The sequence below is a fragment of the Haliotis rufescens genome, unplaced genomic scaffold (genome assembly GCF_023055435.1).
Source record: "Haliotis rufescens isolate VD_foot unplaced genomic scaffold, xgHalRufe1.0.p SCAF_24, whole genome shotgun sequence".
NCBI lineage: Eukaryota > Metazoa > Mollusca > Gastropoda > Lepetellida > Haliotidae > Haliotis > Haliotis rufescens.
Window position 1 is genome coordinate 128,334 of NW_025963935.1, and position 19,530 is coordinate 147,863.

Sequence of the window (19,530 nt, forward strand, 5' to 3'; positions counted from 1 at the left end):
CTCACTCACAAACTTCTCACCTTCATTTTAGACTTAGGAGTACCCTTTGCTCTTGTTTACAGGAAAACTATTGCTAAAAAACTGGATTTGTCACAATACAAGAAAATGCAAGGTTATATTCAACACATCTTACCTTGCATCCTTTCTTTATATTGTAGCTTTATTTCTATAGGTACTGCAAATATCAAATGTCTGTAAATCGGTCGCACTGATAGATGTGGCTATCCTACTACTAAGTAAAACACAAAATATCATGTACAGACGATGACTTTTATCATTATAAATTCCCTGTTCCCTGCCCAGTTTGCAGCGCAGGACATATTCCCGGCATCAGACGTGATAAATCATGCTTTTTAAACACTTGTCTAAAACTAATATTGTCGTTAGGCCACGTGACAGATTGGGGTGATGCAAGACACAAACAGCAGTTACGGACCCATCTCTAGGATGGGCTCCCACAGTTTGTAGCAGGGTGTAAGAAAGTCCTTCAAGACAACAGAAAGATACTTATAATAGGTTAATGATGTAACTCACATCGAACGTTAACATGTGCAACTGCTTGTCCGGGTGTCATCATGTGTCCATTATCAGCAGTACAGGTCAGTTTCCCTCCGTCGGAATGGATTATGTTACGTTTGAGGAATGTCGACCCATTACTTGTTTGTCCGTTGTGAGACCACCGGAATGTGTGGACACTAGGGTTGGCATCATCTACCACACAGACTACAAGGAGGTCATCACCGACAGTGACACCCAAGGTGTCATTGCTTGGTTCTAGATGTACCACTGGCGGATCTGGGGATATGAATGATCAATCCACAGATTAGTGACATAATTCCACTCACGACTACCGATGTACATACAGACAGGACAGGTTAAGGAGTCGACCACACACACGACACTGATCACTTGACCAAGGAGAACGTTAAGGACACTTCCTGTAGGCTCCAGGTGGATTTGCAGGGTGGCTGAAAGATGTTACCACGTATACAATATGCAAACAATCTGAATATGTATCCACTTATTTATTCGAATACATCATGCATTTTCTAGTCAATATAGCTTTCATATCGAATCCCATTACTTTCATTTACATATCGATTAAATATTTCTCAAGATAAAAATTTCTCCATGTATATTGTTCACCTACAACTCAATGGAATACCACCTCACATCACTTATGTGTCAAACCGATATCCATGACATGTCACGCATACATCACTACTGGGTTAAACCTTCAACAAAACACCACCTCACATCACCTAATGTTTTAAAACCATCTTAACGACGCATCACGCCAATATCAATAGTGTATGGAAATCAACCTCCACCTCCGTGAAATACCTCCCCCCAGCCCCATAAGTAAAACATTCAATATCATGTACATACATGCACCCTCGATGACTGTTATCATTATCACTTATGTTCCCTGCCCAGTGTGCAGAGCAGGACATATTCCCGGCATTAGACGTGATAAATCATGCTTTATAAACGCTAACATTGTAGTTATAGAAAATCATGTGTAGAAGTCGATAGAGTGGTTGGGGTCGTGCACAACACAAACAGCAGTTAAGGTTCCACCATGTTTGCCAATAAAGACCTCGAGGATGGACTCCCATGGCTTGTAGCAGGGTGGAAGAAAGCCTCTCATTATTACAGAAAGAAACTAATAATAGGTTAATAATGCAACTCACATAGAACGTTAACATGTGCATCTGCTCGTCCGGGTGCAGTCATGTGTCCATTATCAGCAGTACAGGTCAGTGTCCCTCGGTCAGAACGGGCTATGTTACGTGTGAGGAATGTCGACCCTGTACTTGTTTGTCCATTGTGAGACCACCGGAATGTGTGGACACTAGGGTTGGCATCATCTACCCCCAGTCTACATGCAGGTCTTCACCGACAATGACATCAATGGTGTCATTGCTTGGTTCCAGATGTATCACTGGCCGATCTGGGGATATCAATGATCAATCCACAGATTAGTGATATAATTCCATGCTATGACATATACAAGAGTGTTTATTTTCATGAGGATAAAAAAATGACATGCACAAATTCTCCACTACCGTACCTCACGACTACCGATGTACATACAGGTGTACGCTCCCGCATTCAATAAAGAATCTGCTTAATGTCCATACATTATTCTTCTACTGAAGAGAAAACACGAAATTCACATGACGCTATGTTAGGTTTTTCACAGAAATATGCTTTCATAACTAATAAAATCAGCTACGAAAGGATTTCATTTGAATTGGCATACATTGCAACCCTCTTTATTCCCTTTGCGTAGATTCAAAATCGTAAATGACTTACACAGGACGCTGATTTGTGTAGAGGCGAGCATATTCCCTGCACTGCATTCTAAAGTGCCAGAGTCAGACTTGGATGTTACTGTTTTACTGAAGGTTTGTCCACTGTAGGAACTTCCGTTATGTGTCCATCTGAACGAAGTGACCGGAGAGTTTAAGGAGTCGACCACACACACGACACTGATCACTTGACCAAGGATAACGTTAAGGACACTTCCTGATGGCTCCAGGTGGATTTGCAGGGTGGCTGAAAGATGTTACCACGTATACAATATGCAAACAATCTAACAATGTATACTTATTTATTTATAACTTACTTATCAAATACATCATGTGCATTTTGTCAGTTTAGATATTTCTCAGGAAGAAAATTCTATAATGTATATTTATCACCTCCAACTCAATGAAATACCACCCTCACTTTCCACATCTCTAATGTGTCCAACCCACCTCCACGACACCCCGTCCAATGTCACTACTGTGTAAACATTCTTCCACAAAATACCACCCCACATCTGTAACGTGTCGAACCCACCTCCACGGCACCCCGTCCAACGTCACTACTGTGTAATTCTTCTTCCACAAAATACCACCCAACATCTCTAATGTGTCCAACCTACCTCCAAAACACCCCGTCCAACGTCACTACTGTGTAAACCTTCTTCCACAAAATACCACCCCACATCTGTAATGTGTCGAACCCACCTCCACGGCACCCCGTCCAACGTCACTACTGTGTAATCCTTCTTCCACAAAATACCACCCAACATCTCTATTGTGTCAAACCCAGCTCCACGACATACTGTCATCCCACATCACTACTTTATCGAACCTACCTCCACTACATACCACGCCAACATCACTGCTGTGAGAACAACTCGCTGTTCCCCAACCAGAGTGGGAACACTCGTCTAGGGAGGTCTCCGTCCCCGTACAGTTGACGTTACTCAGCCAAACAAGCCCTTCACCTGGCCCGTAAGAGTTTGTCACATTGGCGCTTGTCCTGTAAAAGAATTCTACATTTTGCATGAATCCTATACTTATTTGAACAGTGATTGTAGTTTTAAGATTTATTTTGACTACACTTCTCATGCGACATTAGTGTAGAACGTCTAACTTAAGAGTGGGCATAAATGTAAGCTTGTGCATATGAGCTTATGAACATGACATTAACAATATAAACGACGACAAGACATAGAACACTTGAAAGAGCTATTATATTTCTGTGAATCAGACGGTTAGCAAGTTTGGTTTCTATTTAATGCCTGGTAAAGTTTCAAAAGCAGAACTTTTTATGTTCCTAAAATGGCAAGGTAAGCCTTCCCCCTAAGAGATGTCAAAAGACCAACTTACCACGGCAAATTTACCATTTTGCACACTACTTGTGCCTCCTGTGTCGAAAAAGATGACCCACTACAAACTGTTCCCCAGACATTGTAGTGTATTTCTTCCACTCGACCACGTCCAGGAATTGTCGAATTCAAGCGTATTTGAGAATATGCTTGAACAAATGATATACCAAGCATTACAAAAATATCATACAACATAACCTTTATTAATTGTGCTACAAATTTAGACTTACTAGAGGAACATATTGGAACAACTGTTGAGAAACAGTTAACATTATTCCCTGTCTTTGAGTGATAATTTACACTCGGCCCAATAGCAGCTAGCACTCACCATGTAAAGACGTCACAGCTTTCACGAAACATTGTGATAATGTGGAATGAACGTCACAACCCTGGGAAAACACCCTCATCACCTTGTTATGACGTTTTTTGTAAATAATAATTGCCAAATATTGCTATACTTTAATCATATTGGAACCTACGAGAGGGACAACGTATTCCAGCTACAGTCGAACAGTCTACTTCCTCCCAAGGATAATGCAGATATTCATTGAAGGATAGTTCTGTGCCAAGACATTGAACCTTGTCTAAGATAACTGGAGGTGTTGATGTCTTTGTGTGGCTGGTGGAGCTGGCCCCAATACTGAATATTAGAATTTAAAATATTAGATAGGCAATAAACAAAATGTATATACATGCAAATATACACTTCGTTCCTGAAAATGGAATTGTTTGCAGTATATTTGAGTTTCGAATCTCATTTCTCTTATCGTAAATTGGAAAATCAAAAGCACGTCATACATTTGAGGACAAAAAAAATAATGGATCTAGCAATGCCTCGTTAACAATAAGTACATGTATTTCACATGTCAGGGGACACGCATGTTTGTCTCTTTAAAATACAACCGATGTAATAAGTATACAAATAGGTGAATGATAATAGGTGTTGGAACAAATATGAGGGAATACCAAAATGTTCAGTGCCTCACATAAATACGGCGACAGAATCATATCCATAAGCAGAAATTTCTTCCAAAACGATTCCGACTACGTCATATGCTACTGTTTATGACTCAAGGATTTACAAAGACATGTTAGTTAAGATTACTATATTTTTCAGCTGTAATCACCAACCATATCTTGTTTAATATTACGGTCTTGATTGAACCATTACAAAATTAGATAAGTGGATGAAGAATTTCCACGAAAATTACACATTTGTATGCCTAGATAATGTAAAATATGTGCTCATTATTTAGATTGGTGTCAACTGATGTGTGAGTGATGTCTGAAACGAGAGACGCATGTATGCATTGTCCACGTCCAAGGATTGTTATGTGGAACATTCCAACCAGTATCTGCCATGAAGGATGTTAAAAACAGACATACCAAATTATAGGAGATACGAGAGAAGAGACTATTTCAACCCGAGACTGGGTTCATCAAATGACAAAGACATCTGAACTTATAAAAGATGCTACAACAGAATACCATGCACACCACAGAGAATGTTATCAACGATTCACGATGAATCTCAATCAAACCTCTCTCCACACACTTGACCATCAAGTTCCAAGCCAAGCAGGTAAGGTTCGGGAGACCTTTTATTGTTTACCCATGACTGCATATTCTGCAATTCCGAAGGGAGGAAGAAACCCAGTATCAAGGGAACATGTACCACCGAGGGACAGAACAGTGTCAATATGATCGATGGAGAGCCGTACTCGAATCGGCCGGGAAAAGAGATGACGAAAAACTTCTCACAAGGATTCGAGGGCGAAACTTGTTGGCCTGTGAAGCAAAGTACCACGAGCCGTGTACAGTATACAGTACACACAGTACACACCAAATACTTGACAAATCGAGAAAAATGAAACTCATAGAGGCCTATAATATAGCATTTGATACTGTGAGTAAAGTGATCGACATGGATATTACACACCAGATGAAGATGATGAAACTGACTGATCTCTGTAAGATATTTATTGATAGCTTGCTACTAACAGAGTTTCCAAATCCAAACTTTCACCGTAAGAACCTCAAAGGAAAACTTGAGAAACACTACACATACAAGGACATACTGTCTTTCTGTATGTCGAACAGCACTGGAACCTTTCAAACCTACAGGAAACATATACTCAATTGTCAACACGTATAGTTCGGTCACCAGATGTGTTGTCAGTGTTACATTCTGAATTTGATAAATTTGATCAATTGCTGAACAACCTAACTGGAATTGGTTCATTGCATACTGACCATGGTATAATGCTACAGGATACAGAAGGCAAGCCAGAAGACCACAGTTGTACCCTTGTAAAAATCCCATCAATTCCGAAGGAGGATAATACTACCAAACACCGTTCGTTGTACCTTAATCCAGCCGAACATCTGCCATATTGCTATATAACCCAGAGTAGGAGTCCACAGATAGTGACCACGCAGCTGACATATCCTGATGGTGAAGATTCCTACCATGACGCAGACATGTGACCCATATTGTGGGTGCTGATATAGATGAAGAGTTGTTTAAATCAGGAAGTCCCTGGGTGGACAGGGTTCATAACTGTGCCTGGTAAAGCTCCTGATCTATCACGTTATTGTCAGTCCAATCAACGATTATAGGACGGTACACATCCATAGTTGACAGTAAAGATCAGTCGCTCTCATCGGGACAAGCGGCATCAGAACATGAGAAAATAGAGAAGACATGCAAAGAATGCCTACATTGAAATCCATTTGGAAAGAGGAAACTATGTTTTGAGTCAGTGAAACGTTTGAATCTCAAAACTTTGTGAGACATGAACAAGAAAGCCAGGGCCCCAACCATTGCAAAGTAGTCCAAACAACAAGGGGACGTCGTTTTTTAGTTGTCTATCACATCCCAAGGTCAAGAAATATATCTGGATCTGAAGGAACTGCTAAATGACCTTTCGCTCCTGTCCTTTGCAGTAACGGACTGCAGACGTTTTCCCAGCAAAGTCAGACCAGTCAAAGGCCTTCCACTACCCGACCAAGGATCTCAAGGATGCGGAGGTCCTTCCTGCCCACGTATTTCTTGTGATCCATGATGGCAATAACCTGTTTTTACTACTTGATAGACATTCCCAGCAACTTCAACCACATTAGCAAAAAAGTGTTTCATGCAATGTCGAAAACCGGCGATGTTGTGTTCAGTACAGACAACTATGTTATTAATTCTGTCAAAGCCATCGAAAGACAAAGTAGGGGATGTGGGAGTAACTTCATTGTCAAGGACATGAGAACATGAATAATCGTACTGACGGGAAACAGTTCCTATCTAATGATATGAACAAGCTCATCATTCTTCTTACTGGACTCTTGAGCCAAGATACTTGTGACAACAAACTCGAAGGTAGACAAGTGACAGCCCTATGTGAGACCTTGCATACCAACTCACCTCTGGTGATGGGTCTAAGAACAGGGAATACAGAAATACCAATCCTCAAATCGTTCCAGGAGGAGACAGATTCCTTCTATTCTTGTAAATACGCCAGGAACCAGAACTACAAGTGTGTCAGAGTAAAGAGCCCAGATACTGATATTTTGTTCATCCTTCTCCATTATGCACACAAGATGGAGAAAAAGAATATTTCGAACCGGGTCTGTAAATTTACAAGGTTGATTTATGTCGGGGTACTGGCCTGTCCAAGACTGTACCACATTGATACTATGAGTGCCTTCAAGGGACATGTGGGGCGGTCGGGTTGCCTAGTGGATAAAGCATTTGCGTGAAGCCCATTTCTGGTGTCCCCCTCCATGATATTGCTGGAATATTGCTGGAATATTGCTTAAAGCGGCGTGAAACGATACTCACACACGCAAGGGACATGGGAAGGTAAAACCACTGAAAATCCTGTCACCTGTTGCAAGATCGGGTAAGACATGGCATGTACCCATCAACCTCATGACTTGACATGTGCTTTGTATGGGAGACCTCATAGGAGTGTTAATTATCTACATCTACGAGTTTCCCATCAACCATCATCCATATAGACCACCCCTGTGAGCTGGAGTATCGGGATTAGCAATGTGTGTCTCTTCCAAATGTCAACCTGATAATTGACTCTCCTGATGTGCTCCTCAAGACTCGAGATAAGATATACCTATATACATATTTACGTGAACAATAGATGATATTGTGGTTTTAATGAAAACCTTTACTACAATATGTACTGTGAACCTTACTTATATCTCTACCTGTGTGGCTCTTATTCATCATTAGATTTACATTTCATTCGTTTGACACAAATTTAATGCCAGAGATTCTGCTTCCCGAACAAAAAATATTCTAACTGAAAAGAAAGTTATGATATCGCAGCTGGTAGTTTAAATTCCGATTACTTAAATAATTCAGCCGATATTATCTTCATTGTTGTGGTAAAATAAAGTTTAATGCCTGTTGCCTGTACCTTTTTGTGTGATTATCACCCATGTATATTTGCATAAAATAAAAAGTATTGAAAACTTTAGTGATCCATTTGGAGGGAATAATCTAAAAGTTAATGACTATGTTTACAATATGTAAATGGCATCACTGCAACCAGAATAACTTCAAATTTCTTTTGATAATACACAAGAATCATCTGAAGCCTTCCATTGAAATCGTGACACTAGGGTACCTCCACACGTATGATCAAACCGGGTCCCTATATTTTCAATGATAACATTCGATTTCATGTTCAGGACCAAAGTAGCCTACTGCCTGAGCCTACCAAGAGACGAACTTTACGATTTTTCCTCGTATAATAACCTTCAAACATTTTTCACGTTACACATACGTCTTCTCCAGATACAGTACAATATGTGATGTGGAAGTTAGTCATATTAATTACGTGTTGTGTCCCAACAATCTGCAGGCAACCATTGCCTCTTCCACTCCGAACCCTGTAGAACAGACTCGACCCCATTGGCCTTTATAGTACAGCTCCAGCACTCCCTCCCCGTCGTGTTGGTGGTGGATACAAGTCTTGCCGCTGTAGATTCTGCGAAGACATCATACAAAACCTTCCACAATATCTGACTTACCTATCTTTGTTTTGAATTACGCACAATGTTCATTATTATTAAGTAAGTGACACATAGAACAAAATACAGTATTTAATGACAAGATAAGGTAAAAGCGGGACTGCGCTCCATTGTCCGGTGTCCATTTCCAGCCTAGCTCTAGACCGTAACTGCTGAAGTGTTTGACATTGTGTCTGTTTAAAAATTGCCATCATTAACTCTAGTTTAAAGAAAACTCACGTCTTCCTATGAACGGGAGATTGGTTGATAAAGGCAAACAGCCTACATCATCACGATATTAAGTCCAGTTACATGAAGTATAAAGCGATAACAATCTACTAGGGATGCAACGTCAGACCTCTGGAGAAAAGGGTTGCACACATACCTGAAGTAAATGAAAAACATTCGACACCAACAGCTTCAGAGCTGCTACAATTATCACTCCCCCATTGTCCGTGCTTGCAGTCCTTCAGATCTGTATTCAGCATCGTGCACTGCACGTCATCCAACAATATTGGTAAGGTTCTGCTTGTAACGAAAACCTTCCCAGCTCTGTAAATGAAGCATCACAAGAAGTCTTGTGTATTACAGAAATAAATGTTAATATTAATACAGGTGTAGTGCGCTGATTAATTTTATAATATACTGAACCGCAAAAGAAACGTCACCATTGATAGATATGTGAGAAATCTTATTTGTCCAAACACTGTAAAACTGCTTTGAGACATTAAATAGATGAAACTTGACAAAACTGATCGTCAAGGTTCAAAAACACTAGTCTCTTAGAAAATGGCATCACAAGTCAGTATCACGTGTGTCCGCTATGTGCATTAATGACTGCCCTGCAACGTCGATACATTGAATGGATGAGGCGGTTGATGAAGGCCATATGCACTTGAGCCAACACTCTGATGAACGCCTGAGGCAGTTCAGATGCAGTTGTCGGCCTTGGTCGGACGTCATTCAGCTGTCTTTGAATCCCGTACAACAACTGCTCAATGGGATTTAAATCGGGACTGAGGGCAGGCCACTGCATGGTTCTGATACGTTTTGCTGGACGAAGTCTCTTGTTGCTCTCGCAGTTTGGACACGGGCGTTATGCTGAAACTTGTGGCTGCGGCGACGTGCCAAATGAAGTATGGTGTGTAGTCTCAAGACTTGATCAATGCATATGTACCAAGCTGCTGTGACACCATTGCCTTTGCCTCGATCGATGTTCTGGAAGGCCACAGGGCCGACCCTCTGTGCAAGGCCAATTCCACCCGACACCATGATGCTCAGACCACTCGACGAGTCTCTTACAACAACACGAGCATCCGAAAAAACGTTACCCACGGCGTTGCCAGACTCTCTCTCTCTGCCATCTGCTGTTGAGATACAATAACGGCTCTCGTCTGAGAAGAGGACTCTTCTCAACCGCTGGTGGCGCCAATGCTGGTGCTGTGTTGCCCACTGAAGACGGTCCCGGCGATGACATGGTGTCAGAATGGGTCCTCGGTGTGGCCTGTGACAGTGGATGTGTCTGCTCATCAATCGTCGACGCACAGTGTCCACACTTATGTGTCTCTGGTGTGTCCCCATGGTCTGTCGAGCAGTCTCCGCAGCAGTAACAAAGCGATCTTAAAGATGCTGTCGCACAATCTGATGATCCTGACGTCGGGTGGTGATCCTTGGCCTTCCACTACGTGGTCGGTCATCTGTAATGTTGGTTGAGCCTGTATATGGTCCTAACGTGGACTACTTGCTGGGCGGTTTGTCCAGCTTGCAATCGTCCAAGGGGTTGGTGTCGCTGATTTCTTGTCAATCTTGGCATGTGGTAGCAATTCCATTACGAATGAATGATATCCGAACTGGGTGGATTTTTATAGGTCAGGAAATGGGTGAACATATGCATTTCAATTTGCACGGAACTCACGTGCATCGGGTTACCATGGCCGTTGTCGTCAATCGTTTGGGCGATTGGTTATATTGTCATCTGCTTTCTTATTTTATCATCAAATTTCATTTTTCAGGACAAAGTAATGTAAAATTTGAGAAACTTGGACAAAAATTACCAAGACATTTAAATGACAACTTTTCATGCAATTTAACTTTGGGTGACGTTTCTTTTGCAGTTCAGTTTATTTGAAAAATCTCCTCCATATGAACATGCTCTCCAGAGGGCAAAGGAATGCGAATGTAAATATTTATATTTTACTTTAACTATCATTTGTGTGTGTGTGTGTGTGTGTGTGTGTGTATGTGTGTTAGTGTCTGTGTGTGTCTGTGTGTGTGTGTCCGAGTGTGAGTGTGTGTGTGTGTCTGTGTCTGTGTCTGTCTGTCTGTCTGTCTGTCTGTCTGTCTGTCTGTCTGTATATGTGCCTGTTGAAACTCTTGACCGATAACTTACTGGTATCCCAGACGCCTGCATACAACTGAAGCTTCTACTTGGCCGAAATTGTCATCACACACCGTGCCCCATGTACCGTTGTTGTACACCTGTAGAAGTCCTCTTTGGTGGTATCGTGTCAGCTTTATCGTCATCTCATCTACACAGGGTGTAATATTCACATCGTGAGCATCGATCGATCCACGCAATTGGGATCAATGACATGCATCAACCAAGTCAGCGAGCCTGACCACCCCTGCCCGTTAGTCGTCTCTTACGACAAGCAAAGTTGCCTGTTACGGCAAGCATAGGCTCTACCCCGGAATCTTCACGGGTCCTGAACGATGTTAATGGAATGTGTAGGCAACTCAGTGTAATCAAGGAATCGTCGTCTGATATATTTATCCACAAAATGATGTTTGTGTGGGTAGACAAGTAAAGTTTTGTTTGAAAGGCATTCTGGGGAAGCCACTCGCCAAGCTTCATTCCAACTCAGCAATTTCTAATGATTAAGTCAAAAGATCAATAGTATTTAACAGTGTCACCATTATTCGGTTTACCTTCTCACTGCATCTGAACCATGTACACTCATTAAGCATTACCTAAGTACAATGAATGGCATCACCGGATAAGAACGAAAAACCTATTATTTTATGATTCAATAAGAGCAACAAAACCTTTCACCTAGCCACAAGAAATCTCTGCTGAAAGTCCAGTTGATGTACGATATAATGAGCATGTCTTTATAAATGACTATCAGATTTTGATGCTTACAGGTCGAACACCTTCTGTCATCAAAATCTGATTGTGATTTATAAACACAAAGGTGAGTGTATGCTGCCCCACTGGTGGGAACTGTCACAAATACATGCAAAGGCAAGTCAATTGTTCACCTGAAAAGACAGGGGAAATATGGTACAAGTCAACATAGCTTATTCCATTATAATTGTAATTGAGGCGCCCTCCACCAGCCCACCATAAACTGTTCTAAAAGCTCGAATAAAGCCTTGGATCTTATAACTTTGATCAAGCAGCATTTGAGAAAGAGTCATATGACGCTTTTTGAAATGTTCTAGAGGGGAGCTCTATTGTAACGTTTTTAAACAATGAGTGTAGATAAGGCAGCTCTGAATGACTACACATTGAACAATTAACTATATAGAAGCTTTAATGTATTCATGTAACTCAAAAGTTGTGAAATGTAACGCATGTGTCCATATTAGTATATGAAGCAAACTTTTGAACCAAAGATTGCAAATTTTGGCACGTTATTTTTGAATGACTACACATTAGACATTGAAACTTGTATGTATTCATGCCAACTCACTTTCATCACAAATGATACCAACATCTTCATGGTGTTTACAGTTACTGGATCCCCAGCCAACGTGTGGACAATCACTCAGGGACGATTCATTTCCAGTGCAGTCTAGGTCATCAAGCCAGATTGTCCCACTTCCAAATCCAAACTCGTCAATATACGTCGGTGTCATTCCAGGTTCACTGTCAATAGAAACGGAAGATTTTGCCGAATGTGTTATACATTTCTAAGTCATATCATATTAGCTATATTGACTCTATTAACTTTGCCATCACTATCACGTACAACAGATTGAAACCACTGCATAAACTAAAATTGACTTGTCTCCTTTCTGACAATTGTTTTCATTATGCTACATGTATTCAGGGACAAGTTATACAGCAAAGCATATGGTTGAGAATACTGTTTACTGTACGTGAAGAAAGTTAGTGACAGTTCCGACCAAATAGAACGCACGTATATTATGTAACTGTTTTTGTGTTTGCGCCAAACACAACAGAGAGTACCATCCCTTTCTTGCCCATAATATAGTCGGAATTGTACAATCGACTTTGCTTTTCAAAGATTTCTATTGCATATGGAAAGGGTTTTGACGTTCTATTGTTATTACTAACTGATTCGGTTTGACTAAAAAGGATATGTCAACACATGTCATGCTTGATTTACAGATACTTGTGTGGAAGATTACTCGAACATTCAAAATACAATTATTTTTAAACAAGAATTTAACTCTCCTGTAAAACTGTACATGGAACATTTGAAAAGAATATTAATGAAGACCGTACTTTGTTAAGGTAGAAATAAATTGATAGTATCACAACACAACATGCAAACCTTACATCAAGCACACAACCAAGTTTACACAGCAAAAGGAAAAAACAACATCTTTGCAGATCGATGGTAAAAGTCTTACTATTGCCCCAGCTGTCTACAGGCCACCATAGCGTCACCTTGTACAAAGTCATCATCACAAACTGTTCCCCACGAACCGTTATAGTACACCTCAAGTCTGCCAACACCGTTATTCAGCGGCGATACCAGTCGGATAGTTTGACCAACAGCTACGAAAATAAAAATAAGACATGAATCATAAGCACTTTAATAAGGTGCGAAGAGTATTTCATCAATACTAACAGTTATTGATTACCCATATGTATGTCGTAAGTGACAGTGTAAATTAGTTCCATTATATTTTTATTTCTTTGTAGAAAATCACATTGTACCGTTATTTCTCCCGTCTATGTTTCAGAAGAAAACCTAAACGTCATGTAACATAGTCATTAGATATTGAGGACGGAACAAGCGCCTGTTCCATTTGCGAAGTGAGAATGTTTATCATTGGGGCAAATGAGATGGATCGAATTGAGGGACTGAGAACGACAAAGACAAGGGAGAGCCAGATGAAGCGAAGATGATGGACCAAGAGTGACAGAGCAAAGTGGGAACCAGAGTGAGTGAGGTTGTACGGTGAGTGGGCTGACAATGGTAGAGACACAATGAACTAACTGTAATTTGATGATGAATATTGATAAACTCTGCCTCGTTGTTCTTAAATGTTTGAATATACTTTTCACGGTTCATTCGCCTTGTTTGAATAAGAGCACTTTTAAGCACATTTCTGAAGTTGTTACATTACACGAGTACTGTATTGAAATCATAAGAGAGAGTGACTGTCATTTTCAGGCACGTTGTTACTTTACTGTACAGTATAACCATTGTTTCAAAGTATGTTCTCAATCACAACTGTTCATAATGTTTGTATTCCTGGACAAAGTATCAATTCTAGAACAAGTAAAATGTTTCGAGATGGCTGAGGTACCCAGTTAACACACCAGGTAGTCACAACGTTGTGGTAAGGTTATGGATTGGCAACGTTGTCACAATGTTATTATAATGTCACCGTGCAAACGTTGTGAAAACGTTGTGCATCGGCCATCACACAACGTTTTGTAACTACGTTTCTGAAACGTCGGTGAAACGTTGTACAGTTTGCTTCTTGCAAACCATATAGGAATTGAACTGTTTCATCAAAATCCACTTGATTTTGTCAGAATACCAAGTCAGTTATGCATTACCTACTTTCCTATATATTCAGCATTTGAGTTTTCATCTCTGAATACTAAAATCTCCTGAACGTATTATTGTATTAAACATATATATATATATATATATATATATATATATATATATATATATATATATATATATATATATATATATATATAATTACGAAGTAATCTGTACCCCTTAATGTCTCATGGAAATAAAGCTTACATGAGTAGAATAAAACTCCACATTTTGTTAGTAGCTGTTTTGTCATATAGTGTTATAAGCAGCATTACAGTCAACCTGATCAAACAATTGCCACGCATTATTTTGCAGCGTGAGAGTGACTGCTGGTTAAGGAGGCCCAAGGTATTTTTCCATATTATAATTTCATGGATACAAAGGGCAAGCAATCGATACATTATCAAGGTAAGCAATATATGTTCGACCAGAATTCTTGCGTTTTGTCGACGTCATCATAGGTTCGGGTTTTGACCCTAAAATATACGAATATATATATAACATGCATCGCCTACTGACCACTGACAGTTATCGACATTTCTTCTGTGTTATTTTTGAAATCATTACAATTAAAAGTGTACTGTACATGTACTAATCTACTGACTTTGATTTATGTGAAACAATTTCGCTCATTTCTGTCCAAGGGAAAGTTGAGTATATTTCTCTTATACAGCGAAGAGAGGGAATAAAAAAAGATGAAGTTTTTTTCAGGTCGACTAACTGTAGGCTTCTAGTTATTGCTCTGGTTTAAAGCGCTCAATGATATTATTAAATTAAATTTTGGGGATGTGACAGAAACATGCTTGTTAATTACGAAGAGGCCTGATTAGCTCTGACTGAACTAGCCTGATCAAATTGTTGGTGATGTCTGAAGTAATATTGTAGCAAGGTGCTTACAATGTGTTGTTTTAATATTTACAATTTAGAATCAATTGATCATTTTCCAGTAAATATGCCCGACTTCCTTCTAATGAAAATGAGTAAAGTAAAACGAGTCTCGCGTCGAGCGCTATATCGGGGTGTTTGCGGGAGACTAATTGGTCCTCGGTGGTGGCGATAAGCTGGTCGATACTCAAAAGCTATTACAATATATTGTCAGTGAGTTGGTTAACGTTTGCTGCGTATTAAGGTGGGATAAGTGTAGGCAATGTGCACCAATAAAGAAATATAATGAAATTGATAGCAACCCTATTTGATCTCCATATGTTGGCATGTAGGCTATTTGCTATATCACCGAATCATATTTAACAATATTGAACCATATCATGTTCAATAAATGTAGTAACAAGTAAATTTCAAATGCTACAATGCTCCCTACGAATTCGTGCTGAAGCTAAAACCAGCGCAGCGATGAAGATGTGTGTCGTCATTAGTTACAAGGCCTGTTTAATATATCTGTTCCCGTGTTTATTCTGGGTTAGAATAGGTCCCAAATAATCAACGTGTTTACTATCAGCTGACAGCCGACAAAATGAAGGTTGATTAAGTTTCATTGTATACCGACCGAGCTTGTGGGACGTGGCTCATAATATCAATCACCGGTATGTCTGGCTAAGAATCCATTCTTTTCAAACCGGAGTATGATATGGAAACAAAATTACCTTCGATTTTTTGTTTTTTTATTATGGTACTCACTTAATAATTTTGGTACTAATATCTGTGGCATGAGATATTTCCGATACGACATTATGCATGTGGACATTAAATATACAGTTTATCCTAAATTTTAGACAATTATATAATATGTTATCTTTTCTGATAGACTTTAAATATATGCTTATTGAAAATAGTTCTGGTTTTGACTTTGTTTTAATGCCGAACATTACTGTTTTCACTGCAACAAGGGTGAAAGTGAGCCACGAGCATTCCAGGAGATAAAAAAAAATGTTTGATCATTGAGGAATACACCAAATAACACCTGGCTTGTGAATTATGTTAACGGAAGTACAGTTGCTAAATTCCATTGTCTATAAAGATGCTGGTGGTTTTGTGGCTTTAAATAATGCTAAGAATGTATTTGTATAAATGCTATACAATTGTACTATGCTCGTACTATGTTCTGTATTAAACGTGAGTCTTGATGTCTCTGAACCCGTGAAGATCCGGAGTAAAATAGGTCTTCAGCAACCCATGCTTGCCGTAAAAGGCGACTATGCTTGTCCTAAAAGGCGACTTGTCGGGTGGTAAGGCTCGCTGGCTTGGTTGATGCATGTCATCGGTCCCAGTTGGATCGACGCGCATGATGTCAATCAGTGGATTGTCTGGTCCAGACTCGATTATTTACAGACCGCCGTCATATAGCTGGAATACTGCTGAGTGCGGCGTAAAACAACAAACCAACCAACTTGATGTCTCTGAATAACGGTCACACTATGTTTCAATCAAACACGTGCATATTATACATTTTTAACCTCCAAATGAATGGTTCTCGTCACATATATGTTTCAAATAACTCCTCGAGATTTATAAAGCTTTTTTTGTATTATAGGGAAGGGAAAACTGACCACACCAGAGAAATGTGATTCTAGTAATCAATAATTTCGAAAGGTGTATACATTTTTCAATTATCTAAAGATATTAGTATGTCAACACAACTGTGTCTTGAAGTTCTTTGTTGAATGGTGTCGTCGCATGGCTGAAAGTTGAAGATATACAATACAGTGTTGTTTAGGAAGCGACCATTTCTCAAGATAAGCACCATGCAACTATGTCATTTTTGTGGCAGCCATTTTTTTTCTAAGAATATCAAATGGCCAACCCCTTACCATGTGTGCCATTCTTATTCTGTTTCCTGCAGTACAAGACTAAATAGTAATTGGCTAAAGGGAATGTTTGTTATAGTCTTATCTATCTAGTTAACAGCTCAGTGGTGTTTTTACGTTTTGATCATTGTCAGCAAAACACGACCTAACTGTTAACTGGGATATTCGACTGGAAATTCGTCTAGGGTGCCGATGTTCTTTGTGCAGAGTTGGGTCCCTAGGCACGATAGAAACCTTTGATTGTGGGTTCGAAGCCCTAATTCTAGGTTTGTCAGCGCAATACCCAATTTTTCATATCATTGTTGACCTTACATGTATCACAAATAGTTAATTGGTAAAGGTTACATATATCAAAGTAAGTAATCGGATCCTCCCACGAAAGAAATATATGCCAGGAGAACAATGTCAGCTGCAATGTATTTCGCCATATTGAATACAAAGCAACATAGATTCACTGGCCGATTGTTTAGTAAATATGTCAGACCTTTCCTAAATAGGGCGTGGTCCTCAGTGCGTGCATAGCTGTGGGATCCGTGAAGATCCCGGGGTGGAATAGGTCTTCAGCAACCCATGCTTGCTGTAACAGACGACTAGCGGGATCTGGTGGTCAGGATCGCTGACTTGGTTGATGCATGTCATCGTGCCGCAATTGCGTAGATCGATGCACATGATGTCTATCACTGGATTGTCTGGTCCAGACTCGATTATTTACAGACCACCGCCATATAAGTGGAATATTATTGAGTACGGCGGCAACAACAAACAAGCAAAACAATGCATAACTGTGGTCAAGCAACTCATGGAGTCGGTAACGATGCGTTGTTTTTCGAGAACTTCCGGGTAACAGTAATACGTAATACATCCGACACCACGATGAGAAGTATGTATGTATCGAGCTGTCAGTGTGCTGTGTAATTCCTATTCTTCGAATGACATTGTTATATTCTGGTTACAACTGCTGCCCAATAAACTGTGTTTGTGTTTATATTCAAGTTGGTGTTTCCGCTATCAAAAGTGTGCAGTCTTATTGTTGATAGTCATTTTGGAGACATAAATGCGACGTTTCATCAATACGAACGAAGACTACTCGCATTTCTCACTTTTAATTCACGCTCGCGTTAATTTCAAGATGTACGGTACTCGTTGTTATGGATCCTGCATGCGGTCATGCTGCTGTCCACAAATAACCTCCTGGCAGGGACCTGCACAGTCACACTGGTTAATGTAGTCTGCCAGAACATAATGGGACGTTGTTGCGTCACTCTCAAATCAAGAGTTAATATTCAAACCTCCATATTAGGAGATCCCAAAACTCATTGGTTAACTCAGTGTTAATACTGACACTACAGATGTGTGATTAAGTATATCTGGTGTAAATACTGACACCACTCTTGTGTGATTAACAATATAAAGTGGGAATACTGACACCACTCTTGTGTGATTAACCTTCTCTGGTATGAATACGTACAACATGTATGTGTGATTTACGATAAAAAGTGGGAATACTGACACCATTGATGTGTGATTAAACATATATGGGTAAGAATATGTCCCCAGCAACAACGCGGGCGTCGGAAGGATGAGGTGACTTGGTTGATAGCTTGTCGTCGTACCCCAAAAATCGTGAATCGTTGCTAATAATATCACTCATTGGATTGTTTGGTCCAGACTCGATTACTTAGACCACGAAAGATAAATGAAAGCATAAAACTAAGTTTGTTCTTATATTTAAACAAAATAACATATTTAAACAAAATAACATACCATTGACAAGGAGCGCAGCCAGACACACCAAACGAAAACACATCCCCTTCGCCATGTTGGCTGTGATATGACCGTGGCCAGGTTTAGATCAGGTTTTCATATGGTGAATCAGCGCATGACTTCACTGTGTGTGGTGAGTAGCAATCAGTAGTACATGTAGACCACGTCTTAACCCCCTTGATCCTAGTAGTGCATGTAGAACACGTCTTAACCCCCTTGATGCCAGTAGTGCATGTAGAACACGTCTTAACCCCCTTGATGCTAGTAGTACATGTAGACTACGTCTTAACCCCCTTGATGCTAGAAGTGCATATAGAACATGTCTTAACCCCCTTGATGCTAGTAGTACATGTAGAACACGTCTTAACCCCCTTGATGCTAGTAGTACATGTAGAACACGTCTTAACCTTCATTGATGCTAGTAGTTCATGTAGAACACGTCTTAACACCCCTGATGTCATTTGTTCATGTAGAACACGTCTTAACCCCTTTGATGCTAGTAGTACATGTGGAACACGTCTTAACCCCCTTGATGCCAGTAGTACATGTAGAACACGTC

The 19,530-nt window shown here is 40.0% G+C and overlaps 1 protein-coding gene across 1 annotated transcript; it reads right to left on the reverse strand.

Annotated features, from left to right (window-relative positions):
* Positions 1-540: 540 nt before the first annotated feature.
* Positions 541-19,175, reverse strand: LOC125383507 (deleted in malignant brain tumors 1 protein-like). Its single transcript, XM_048401829.1, has 10 exons — positions 18,972-19,175; positions 13,292-13,439; positions 12,385-12,560; positions 11,079-11,217; positions 9,048-9,241; positions 3,669-3,990; positions 3,152-3,318; positions 2,320-2,562; positions 1,695-1,954; positions 541-795 (listed from the first exon to the last, which is right to left on the reverse strand). Exons 1-9 carry the CDS (start codon positions 19,024-19,026, stop codon positions 1,872-1,874), a joined length of 1,527 nt encoding a protein of 508 aa, XP_048257786.1. The 5' UTR covers positions 19,027-19,175; the 3' UTR covers positions 541-795; positions 1,695-1,871.
* Positions 19,176-19,530: the final 355 nt, after the last annotated feature.

Bases quoted from the DNA above. Each gene is read 5' to 3' on its own strand.
- LOC125383507 (XM_048401829.1), bottom strand. From the start codon at position 19,026: ATGGCGAAGGGGATGTGTTTTCGTTTGGTGTGTCTGGCTGCGCTCCTT. The intron at 9,242-11,078 runs GTAAGTTATCGG...CTTCATTTACAG, and splicing joins TGCAGGCGTCTGGGATACCA to AGCTGGGAAGGTTTTCGTTA. The intron at 3,319-3,668 runs GTAAGTTGGTCT...ATTCTTTTACAG, and splicing joins AAAATGGTAAATTTGCCGTG to GACAAGCGCCAATGTGACAA.